The 10,151-nt window shown below is 38.8% G+C and overlaps 5 protein-coding genes across 6 annotated transcripts; 1 reads left to right on the top strand and 4 right to left on the bottom strand.

The window, feature by feature from the left end:
• Positions 1–57: 57 nt before the first annotated feature.
• LOC108603032 lies at positions 58–698 on the bottom strand. The gene is made up of 2 exons (XM_017991449.2): positions 555–698; positions 58–479 (listed from the first exon to the last, which is right to left on the bottom strand). The coding sequence occupies exon 2, from the start codon at positions 464–466 to the stop codon at positions 110–112; it is 357 nt and encodes a 118-aa protein (XP_017846938.1). The 5' UTR covers positions 467–479; positions 555–698; the 3' UTR covers positions 58–109.
• Positions 699–811: 113 nt separating this feature from the next.
• On the top strand, positions 812–1,513 carry LOC108603030 (N-alpha-acetyltransferase 40). Its single transcript, XM_017991445.1, has 2 exons — positions 812–1,196; positions 1,253–1,513. Exons 1-2 carry the CDS (start codon positions 826–828, stop codon positions 1,488–1,490), a joined length of 609 nt encoding a protein of 202 aa, XP_017846934.1. The 5' UTR covers positions 812–825; the 3' UTR covers positions 1,491–1,513.
• Positions 1,480–2,426, bottom strand: LOC108603031 (pterin-4-alpha-carbinolamine dehydratase). 2 transcript variants are annotated; one of them, XM_017991446.2, is made up of 3 exons: positions 2,265–2,426; positions 2,061–2,205; positions 1,480–1,872 (listed from the first exon to the last, which is right to left on the bottom strand). In XM_017991446.2, the coding sequence occupies exons 1-3, from the start codon at positions 2,405–2,407 to the stop codon at positions 1,567–1,569; spliced, it is 594 nt and encodes a 197-aa protein (XP_017846935.1). In that variant the 5' UTR covers positions 2,408–2,426; the 3' UTR covers positions 1,480–1,566. The 2 variants fall into 2 exon arrangements, with proteins under 2 accessions (XP_017846935.1, XP_017846937.1); XM_017991448.2 differs by lacking the exon at positions 2,265–2,426 and having other exon boundaries at positions 2,061–2,208.
• Positions 2,427–4,541: 2,115 nt separating this feature from the next.
• On the bottom strand, positions 4,542–4,876 carry LOC108601629. Its single transcript, XM_017989528.1, has 2 exons — positions 4,816–4,876; positions 4,542–4,759 (listed from the first exon to the last, which is right to left on the bottom strand). The coding sequence occupies exons 1-2, from the start codon at positions 4,862–4,864 to the stop codon at positions 4,542–4,544; spliced, it is 267 nt and encodes an 88-aa protein (XP_017845017.1). The 5' UTR covers positions 4,865–4,876.
• A 101-nt stretch (positions 4,877–4,977) lies between these two features.
• On the bottom strand, positions 4,978–8,083 carry LOC108601755 (proline-rich receptor-like protein kinase PERK9). Its single transcript, XM_017989678.2, has 3 exons — positions 7,688–8,083; positions 5,795–6,070; positions 4,978–5,724 (listed from the first exon to the last, which is right to left on the bottom strand). The coding sequence occupies exons 1-3, from the start codon at positions 7,700–7,702 to the stop codon at positions 5,143–5,145; spliced, it is 873 nt and encodes a 290-aa protein (XP_017845167.1). The 5' UTR covers positions 7,703–8,083; the 3' UTR covers positions 4,978–5,142.
• Between the last annotated feature and the right edge of the window lie 2,068 nt (positions 8,084–10,151).

The following is a 10,151-nucleotide window of genomic DNA, read 5'->3' as shown; positions in this document are numbered from 1 at the left end:
TTATAAGTCTATTGCATATCGAGCAGACTATATCGCTGAAAAGCCTAACAATAATTTCGTAAATAAATAATACATCGATTTAAATGTCTATGTTTAATCTTCAGTAAAATCAACCATCAATCACTTCTTTTATTAACTTCTGTTGGGTTTCTAACCCGTCGCGCAGCCTTTTCGCCGTCCTTTCGAGCTTCGCTTTGCATTCTTCCAGCTGCTGCTTTTGTTTTTCCAATGAGTTTTTCATATTAGTCAGCTTTTTTATTTTGTGGTCGTACACATCAAACATTTCCCACCATGTCCCAAGAGCCAGGGATCCAGATTCTGAGAGTAGAGATTTCTCTAATGCGATACTACTGACATTGCCTCCTGCGGACTGGGTGATTATATCAAATGTTTCCATGTCGGATAACATTTCTTCTACTGTTGGTGCTGATGGTGGTGCTACCTGTGGCTTGGATTTTTTAAACATTGTTACGTATTGTCTAAAATATCAAAGCAAAAAAAAAAAACAACGTCAGCAATGTCTGTCTTATACTTATACGCTTTATGTGTCTTACTTTTTATTTCACTGGAAGCTTTTATACATTTATAAATTAATCAGTTGCCCAGACTTCATACGCTCTCGTCTACAAGAATAACTAATTTGTTTTATTTGTTGACCAATATTTTCTGTGCATATGTTTTTTTGTTTACATTCGATAAGGTCGATAGGTTCCCAACTTCGTTCACTAGTTCATTGTCAGAACTTTGGTTCAAATGATCTTGTCCTAAACGAAACAACGAGACTTTTGTAAACAAGTGTTAATTTATTAAAATTGAAGAGAAAAAATGGCAAACCGAGATGAACTTAGCACAACGGCAAAGCAGAAATATATTGAGGCGGCTGCACGTGCAAAAAACCCACTTGAAACGCTGCCGTATAGCAGTTTTACCACCAGCGCGGGAGAGGAGTTCAAACTACATTTTCGGTCAAGAAGTGAACTGGATGCTAAAACTCAGAAATGGACCTTTAAACTGGCAGAGCAGAATGTTAGTGGCTACTATAAACAATTGAAAATGGGCTGGAAGCCCAAAGTAAAGCAAGCTGAGCTCGGGAAAAATTGGGCACGCTTTTTGGTTGCACAAAATAAAGATAAGCAGCCTGTCGCATATACAATGTTCCGCTTTGACATGGACGCTGGAGATTGCGTACTCTATTGGTAAAATACTACTATTATATACTTATGAGCAAATTTATGGATTGTCATTTTATTAGTTATGAAATACAAATATCGCCTGAGTATCGAAGGAAAGGACTTGGAAAGTTTATGATGGACACGCTGGAGGCGTGTGCTCGACATTGGCAACTTGAAAAAGTGATGTTGACTGTGCTAAACAACAATGAAAGCTCTCTTACATTTTTTAAAGCGCTTGGCTATGTTAAAGATGAAACATCGCCAGATGTCCTGGAAGAGGCAGACTATGAAATCTTAAGCAAATCCATGTTGGGATGAGTATTTGTTTATTTTAATTCAAATAACAACACATAAACTAGCACTAGCACTATGGAAACAAATATACATATGAATTTCAACAGTTGTTAAGCAACTTGGCTTGTGCTTCAAAGTAGTTGCCCATACGAATATCCTGGCTACTGAGTCCTCCCACATCGTGTGTGCTCAGAGTTACCTGAACTTTATTGTAGACATTGAACCATTCTGGATGATGATTCATTTTTTCGGCTAACAAAGCCACGCCAGTCATGAAGCTAAACGCTTGATTGAAGTCTTTAAGCAAAAATTCCTTATAGATGGCATCGCGTCCTTCGACCATTTTCCAGCCAGCATCGAGCAGAGGTTGCAATTTCTCTTTGCGCTCTTCTTCAGTCAGTTTGGCCTGCGTTGAAACCATATTTACGCAAAAAGTTGCTTTTTATTTGTCTGAATGTGTATCAATTTCATTGCCCTCGGGGGTCGAGCACTGAACTCAAGCCACCCCGCGATAAGTATGAATTTGAGATACACATTTAAATCTTTCAGGTTAAATCAAATGCAATTTAAGCATTGATCCAGATATTCACTTACCACCATTTTGCCTTTTTTAACTGTTGCTGCTGTTGCGAGATGTTTTCGATTGCTGTAAGACCTGTAAGCGCCACCAGTTGCTATCGCTGCTACTGCTCTCGTAGCCGACGTGTATAGAACTGAGCTTGGGTTCGTATTGCTGCTGCTGCGCAAAGCTGCTAAATTATGAAACACAATCTCAGCTACTTAAAGCTTAGTACTCACCACTGCAAACGCCATCGCTCGCTCCCTTCACTCCATTTGCCTGATGTTGTTTTTTGATTTAAACTAGCGGCTGTTGCTTTATAAAGCAGTCGTATTGCTTTTTGAAAGCTTAGCAATTTAGTCGTACATTTATTTGTTGACATTCTTTAAAACTGGTTGCCAATTTTGTTCTGTTAACAAAATAAGTTTTATAAAGGTTGATACGCTGCTCTCAGTAAAGCAAAAAAAAAATTTTAAAAATATGTATTCTGAGAAAATTTAAATCCATATCTGTTGAAATTATTTTCATAATATTTTTAAAATGTCACCTTGTTTAAAATTGTATTGTTTTTTGCAAAAAAGCAGCGTACCACAAATTCAAAAGTATCGATGTTTTGTTGCGATACTTCTTTTATTAACAGATTACATGGTTTATACGCATAAGTTTAAATGTGTTTGCGCGCTCGCATTTATTAGTTGTGTCGTTTCCCAATGCTAACGGCGTGGCTCAATAGAGAGCACAGCGAAATTAATTTTTATTTAACACAACTCCTACGATAGATTCGGCCGCGAAGCTGCGCAAAACGTCAACTGATGTGGCGATAGGAGCGAACATGTCATCTTCCACTGTTCATGGCTTGACGCTAACAAACACGCTGACTGCACCATCGATGCTGCAAAGAAGCACAATCTGGACGGCTTTCAGTAGCTTTTTCTGAATGCGCGCGTACAGGCGTAAATGGATAGGTTAGGAGGACCGACGTCACTTCTATGAGGCTTCTGCAAAGTGAAAAAAGAGTTCGGTTTGCGCAACCTAAAATAGGAGCCAGCAATTGAGCATTTACTTATGCACAAATGTATGTTGCCTGGATGCACGGCTAAGTGCAGAATAGCAGTATCCCTAGCGTCGAACAATCGTGCTCTCATTTATTATCTTGGCGACGAACGGTCAAGCAATCGGGACCAAGCGTTTTAACAAATGCCTGCAGATATCTAGGAGGACCTAAAGGCAATATTTCCTGAATAAGCTAATCATGCTCAATTTTGAGTTTTATTTAGTTCAGTACTTAAAACTCCCAAACAAAACAAAATAGCTTAACTTAACTGAAAAGAATTTCTCACATAATTGTTATTAATAATACGTTAAAAAAGCAAAATAAGAATAATATATTCAAAATAGGTAACTAATAGACCGACGGCCTATTTTTTATTAAATTTTTTAATTAAATTTAAAAGTATTTAAGAAATAAGTTTTTGTTTTTCTTTAAATTTGGTAAGGTTATAGATTGGGAGTGTTAAACAGACCCAAGATTCGTTGCAAGGACTGGGGAAAACCTAGTGTTAATTATTAATACTTAAAAATTTTAAATAAATCGCTTAGTAATAAAGTCAGAGTCATCTGTGTTGATAACAGAATAAAGTTTGCTGTAATCAGCACAGAGTACTCGAAGGGGCTGATGATGTGAATAATTAGTTGTGCATACGTTAAGTGATAAGGGAACAATACTTCGAGTGTACCTAGCAGGAACTGAGAAGTTTCAGAAGTTGACTCAAGAAATATGAGGAGTAAATTTCCCCTTTAACTAATTTAATCATAATCATAAGCATAATCCGGCGGTTAGTTAACGATAGGAGATTAATTAAATGTAGTCTATTAATATAAGATGGTAGATCAAAGTCTTGCAAAGCAAATAATAAACATTTTTTTGAACAGATTCAATACTATTCTGGTGGTTCGAGTATTGTGAAGACCAAACTTAAGATCCATTTTCCAGAATCGGACGAACAAGATATGTATAAAGTAATTTAGTTGAGTAAGGGTCATCAAATTCTTTAGCCCATTGTTTTAAAAACCCGAGAACTTGAATTGCATTTCTAACAGTTAGAGAAACATGCTTGTCAAACTTTAGACTGTCTATAGAAAGACGTAGCTTTATATTTAGAACAGTTAAGTTTTAATAAAGGGGTTGGCCCGCTGGCCCCTGTAGACTCTGCGTCGCTGCTTTGTCTGCTGCTAGACCGAAAGAAGGCTAGGTCACATGACATGTTAATGCAACTGTCTCGACAATTTGGTTTTTCGAGCGAATATTCTTCTAATTAAATACATTTTCTGTTGACTGTCTAGATCGTTTATTGGGATCGTACCCCTCCCTATCTATAAAGCGAAAGCTGGTTCATCAATGGACTGAATAATTGTAGTTGGAACATAAGTATATGAAGGCTCAAACAAAGGCTGAAAGCTGCAATTTTATTAATTGGAATATATTATATATGGAAATATATTATATATGTTATTTATTATTTGGGCACCATGTTGTCGGCTTCGCCATCTACGTAATAATCATCAGCGCTAGCTGTTGAAGTGGCCACTTGAGGATGCTCAGTTGAGGTTGCATCCATTCCACGTGCTGAGGTGATGGTGATATTGGGCATCAAAGTAGTTGTCTTGCGCCAGCGTAGACTATAGCGACTGCGTAAGAATGGTGGCCTTGTTACGACAATAGCATTGCCAAAAGCTATGAAAAAGTGACTATGAGTATGACTCAATGAATTTAATAGATGCTAAGCTTACCAAGGCTCAATAGACAAGCGCAAAAGATCACTAAATAAAGCAATTTCATTTTGAAAGCTGCTCTTTGTAAACTGTGCTGCTGTGAGCGGAACTTGCTGAATTTATAGGCCTGCAATTTTTCGATAGCAAAGTCCCAAAGGCAACAAATTATAAATCAATTCCCCAAGTGTGCAGTCGCAAGTTCATTCAACCGCTTCTGCGGTGTTTTTTAATTCAATCGTTATCTGTGCGTAACACTTACTAAACTTATACGATACAATGAAATGCTTATAAAAATGGTAATAAATACGGTATATTAAAGAAAGAGTTGAAACGCTTCAAAACTTATTAATCCTTGGGTGGTGGTCGCTTTGGACCCGATGGTATTGGTGGCGGCGGTACATCGGGCACATCACTGTTCTTATTCTCCGAGCCATTTTTAATGTCCTCAAAGCTTGGCGTGTTGTCCAATTCATCCAGTGGCAGAGATTGAAGCTCCAGCGGCTTTGGTTGCATTGGTGGCGGGGGCGCTGTTTCTGCTGCAGTTGGATTACGTGTTGTGGGATAACCCTGACTGGGATAATAATCATAGGGTGGCAGATAGCTTTCACGCTGGCGTAAATAACCAGACATTTGATCATAAACCAAAGGATATTGATTGTAAGGATAAGGGGGCAGATGTGCGGCAGGCTGCTGCTTCTGATTATGCGAGTTTAAATGTATAAGAACGGGGGGCAATCCTTGATTGTTGAGCGGCAAAGGCTGTTGCTCCTTGACCGCTGTTTCACCTGAAGCAGCTTCAGCATGCGCCATCAACTCGGGTTGCGTGGGCTGTGCTTCTGGCTGCTGTTCTCTAGGCAACTGCTCTTGCGGATCATACGCAGCGTAGACAGGCGGAAATTGTGTAGCGGAGGGCAATGGGTAGGGCAGCTGTAAAAAAAATGCTTGTAAGTTGCAGCTGATGTTTTTGTTTTTCTTGGCGCATGTTTTCTTTTCTTACTTGTTCGTTGGGCGACAGGCCTGGCACCAGCGGCTGTCCAAACCGCACCAGCGGCGGACTGTAAAAGTTAAAGGGATTATATGGGCCAAATGGCGCATGCGTATAGCCTGGCTCATGTATAGTTGGCTGTATAACGGGATAGGCACGACTCGAGGTCAGATTGTCGTCGGTGGTGATGAGCGCATTATAAATCTTGGGCTTTTTGCGCAGTCTACGCGCGCCATGGGCGCTATTTATAAACAAAGCGAGGGCCACCAGCACCAGCAGTAGTTTGGTCTGTAAATAAGAACGATTTAATAGTTGTCAAGTCCATTATTTGTTACGAAGACTAGTTAACGCTGTTTAATTGATCGCCATGTACTGTAGATCAATCATCGAGCAATCAATTGTTCACACTACGCACAATATTGACGGAAGCTTGTGTTTTTTTTTCTATTTTGTTTTTGGGGAGGACAAGGAAGCCAGCGCCAAGTCAGACGTCATTTGCAAAGCTAATGACTTTCAAATATGATATCGATACGTTTTGAACCTGAACCCAGATCTACTGCAGTCAAAACGCGTTGCCAATAGTTTTAATAATAATGACAACAACAACAACAATAACGACAACAACTTGGGCGCTAGCATAATCAATACATGTGTTGCCATTGTTGTGAATTAACTACAGTTCATTAGTTTTGAATTGAAATGTAGATTGTTCCTTTAATTGGATTACTATGAAGCCGATCAAACCGGACAGTCGGCGATCACGGCTGGGCCAAGATATACATATATTTATTTTTTTCTTTTTCATTGTGGAATTTCGAGCCTTTCCTTGGGCACCGCCTTAACTTGGCTTGGCCGTTGCTTTGCGCTTTGACATAGGTCCGGTTTAACAAGTTGCCCAGTTGGCATGGAACTGTGCCGACTGCGATCTGTGACCGAGTTTCTGATCATTTGCACGGCTGACACTCAGATTACCATTTCCTAGAGACATTTATGCTGTAGCTTGTAATTGGCTTTGCTTTCTATGCATTTCACTTTGACTTTCCTTGCCAAGTCCATGGCCATGCGAGAAAAAAGCATTCTCCACCCACGCACCAGCGATCGTGATTGCTGTCTTTTGTCTGCTGTCTGCTTTCAAAGCCAACGCGAACTTCAATTGAAAGATCAGAGACCAATTTTCAACGCTTTTCCTTTTCGACTGCCACCATCGCTGCTGCTGCCACTGCTGCTGTTGATGATAGTGAAATGAATCAAATTGTTTTGAATTTGAAATCAACAAGCAACGCAATGCAGCGTAGCAATAATCATAGAGTTAGAGCTCGTGCCGATCATAAGCTGATGATGATGATGGTGCTATGACTTTAAGTGCACTTCAAATGCTGAAAATTGGGGCACATTAAGTGCCAAATACAACAAGTCGAAGAGTCAAAAAACAACAACAATAACAAATGTAGTCGCTGGTAGATCAGTGCTGAAGATCACGCTCTTGGCCCTGGTAGTGATTAGGCTTTAGGGCTCAAGAGCTAAGTTCAAATTATGGGTTAATAGTTTAAGCATATGGGTGTGTCGAGTAAATGTTTGTGGAAAACTGTTGTTAGCCATACAGCGTTTGCCTAGAACGGCAAATGAATGATTTTCCAACGTGTGGCTGGTCTCGAGATCAACTCGCTCTCTTTTGCTTGCACGTTGGCAGTTTTGCATGTTGAGTCAGCTAGCAGCTGTGGCTCAGAGTCATGGCTATTAGATTAAAGCAGTTCAAAGGCAATAAAGTGGTCACTAAGGTAACCTTAAACCTGGCACACAAAAAGTGAAAGTGCTGCCCACGAGATCTAAATCAAACCAACAAACACACATAAATGTATGGTATACATACGATTGTATTGTATACATATTTAGTATATAGCCTACCTTTGTCATTTGCATGTCGTTCGCGTAATTTTGTATGCAAGTGTGGTATGCTTATGGTAAGCGCCTTGCAGTTTGCCAGGAAGCTCAAGAAATTACCCAAAAACTTTACTTGGTAATGTCGTCAAGTTCACTTTGTTCGCTTGATTTATTTGTTTATGTTTTATTTAATTGTGCTTTATATAAATATTTTAAAATGCACAATTTGTTATAAGCTGACGCTGCCAGCAGAAACTCTCACGACACGTAATGACTTTGAAAACAAGTTGCTATAAATTATATTGCAGCGTGTACTTAGAGTCCATGCATGCTTGCATAAATATAAAGCTTTAACTACACAAACAGACACCTAGTTGGCGCGGAGGCTGACAATCAACTGACGGCTCTGCGCACGCGCGTTTCTTATGGAATTGAACGGGCACTGGCGCGGCCTCCCGCCTTTTATACCCTCACAGCTAGTTGCGGCGTAGCATCGACGGCAGCGTCGACTGAATTATATGACCGCAAACTGCAGGAACTTCTTAACGGTTTGGCCCAGTTTCAAGTGCCCTGCTGTTTATATTGTTTTCTAATGCTTAAAAGAATTTTCTAATTAATATTTAGTATTCATTAAAAGTGTGATTAAATTTTACATGCCATTACATATTTGTTCTATAAAGAGTATAACTATTGCCGTATAGCTTAAAGCAATCTTAAAGTTGCTTTTATATTGTCATTTGTAGTTTCATTTGTATTCTGATTTAATTGCTTTAGTTAAACTAGGTGAAAGTCTAGAACAGTAGGTGTGAGCGAGATACTGCGCAGTTGGCCAGTCAAAGCAAATGTGCTTGAGCTAGTTTCACTTTCATTGCAAGAACTCATGGCTGTATCATGAGATAGACAGAAAGCACTTGAGGTCAAGTCAAGAGGTTAAAATGTTTTTGGTTCATTTGTTGTTACCTCCTGTTGCGTTTTATTTTCTTCATTGCATGAACTTTCGCTTTCCCTCGTTACGATTGTTGTCTATCTGAGACTTTGATCTTTTCACGACAGCCTTAATGGCTTCATTAGAAGTTAAATTATTTTAGCATTTTATTTTAGGCGATTAATTAGGTGATTAATAAATAGAAATAAAAACAAACACAAAAGGGATTAATTTCTTTCTCTATGTTAGAAAGAATACAAAATTTAAAATTAAAGATTTCCCTTTGTAATTTACCGCGCAATATGTTCATTTATCGATTGTTATCGCTGATGCTGACTGACAAAGGCTAGCAGCTATACTGCACTATTCACTTAATATTCAAAATTGCTAACAGATGGCGTTGCGCGTGCAAGAGTAACAAATAAATACTTGGTAGTCTTATTTGTTAACTTACACACATTTAGAATGGCCACCACCTTTCAAGCAAATTTATATTGTCCTTTGTGGTACGTTCTCACACTTCTGCAAATTTATAGATTTCGGTCCCAAGCTTAAATAAATATACATACATATGTGTATGAACATACATACGTCAGATTTTGTACAAAATCTTGCAAAGTGAGCCCCCGTTGATAGTCGCTCGCGAATCTCTTCAAGTTTTTCCGTCCGTTTACTATCAACGTAATAAAGGTAGGGTCTTTGAATTAACAATTGAAAAGATCTTACAATCAGGAAGACACCTAATTGCCATTATAACTGATGGCAATGCTAGTAATTCAGCTGGTATTGACCGTGCAGAACTCGCTTTAAATCGTCCGATAGTTAGACTCTATTGCTTTACGCATCTTAAGAATATATGGTATAGGACAAATGGTAGGCTTCAAGATGTCTATCTCGAAGAAACATATTGACGCATTTCCGCGAAAGTATCGTATGTCGCTTTTTTTCGAAATTGAGATTTTGATGCAAACTTGTTCTAAATCATATCTCTTATAATCTGGATAAATATTAGAATGATATTCTCTATAGGTATAAAGATATATTATGGTGCGGTCATTCTATCCCCTCTTGGGATTCCAAGGCATCCACCGTACCATCCATATCATCATTTCCCACATGGGAATCTGACGCATCTCCACTTGAGTCGTCTAAATCTTTATCAACGTCATTACTTTTTTGTCTATTTGGCAATGCCCTCAAAAACTTATGCGCATACTTATAAGTTATTTTGCTTGTCAAGGATTTTAAAATGTACCGATCTCCATCTAATAGTTCATTTATTTCAAAAGGACCTTCAAACTTTGGATCACGCTTTGTTTGATGACGCTCTTCATTTTTTAGCAATACATGATCTCCTACGTTATATTTTATTATTTTTGCCTTGTTCTTATCAAACCTGCGTTTGTCGTAGCGACCATTGGTTTCCATGTTTTCTTTAGCTTGTTTTCTTAAATTCTCCCTTTTAATTAAATTATCATCATCACCTATCGGGAAAAGGCCAAAAGGTATAGCTTCCCTACCGATTAGCACTTCTAATGGGCTGACCTTGGTGACTCGATTGGC

The sequence above is a fragment of the Drosophila busckii genome, chromosome 3R (genome assembly GCF_011750605.1).
Source record: "Drosophila busckii strain San Diego stock center, stock number 13000-0081.31 chromosome 3R, ASM1175060v1, whole genome shotgun sequence".
NCBI lineage: Eukaryota > Metazoa > Arthropoda > Insecta > Diptera > Drosophilidae > Drosophila > Drosophila busckii.
Note: the sequence above shows the minus strand (reverse complement) of the source record. Positions and strands in the feature narration are given on the sequence as shown.

Excerpts from the sequence above, each read along its gene's own strand:
- LOC108603032 (XM_017991449.2), bottom strand. The coding sequence starts at position 466 with ATGTTTAAAAAATCCAAGCCACAGGTAGCACCACCATCAGCACCAACA.
- LOC108603030 (XM_017991445.1), top strand. The coding sequence starts at position 826 with ATGGCAAACCGAGATGAACTTAGCACAACGGCAAAGCAGAAATATATT. Across the intron at positions 1,197-1,252 it reads GGAGATTGCGTACTCTATTG|TTATGAAATACAAATATCGC; the intron begins GTAAAATACTAC and ends TCATTTTATTAG.
- LOC108603031 (XM_017991446.2), bottom strand. The coding sequence starts at position 2,407 with ATGTCAACAAATAAATGTACGACTAAATTGCTAAGCTTTCAAAAAGCA. Across the intron at positions 2,206-2,264 it reads GAGCGATGGCGTTTGCAGTG|CAGCAGCAATACGAACCCAA; the intron begins GTGAGTACTAAG and ends AGCTTTGCGCAG. Across the intron at positions 1,873-2,060 it reads TTAAAAAAGGCAAAATGGTG|GCCAAACTGACTGAAGAAGA; the intron begins GTAAGTGAATAT and ends GTTTCAACGCAG.
- LOC108601629 (XM_017989528.1), bottom strand. The coding sequence starts at position 4,864 with ATGAAATTGCTTTATTTAGTGATCTTTTGCGCTTGTCTATTGAGCCTT. Across the intron at positions 4,760-4,815 it reads CGCTTGTCTATTGAGCCTTG|CTTTTGGCAATGCTATTGTC; the intron begins GTAAGCTTAGCA and ends ACTTTTTCATAG.
- LOC108601755 (XM_017989678.2), bottom strand. Across the intron at positions 5,725-5,794 it reads GCCTGTCGCCCAACGAACAA|CTGCCCTACCCATTGCCCTC; the intron begins GTAAGAAAAGAA and ends TTTTTTTTACAG.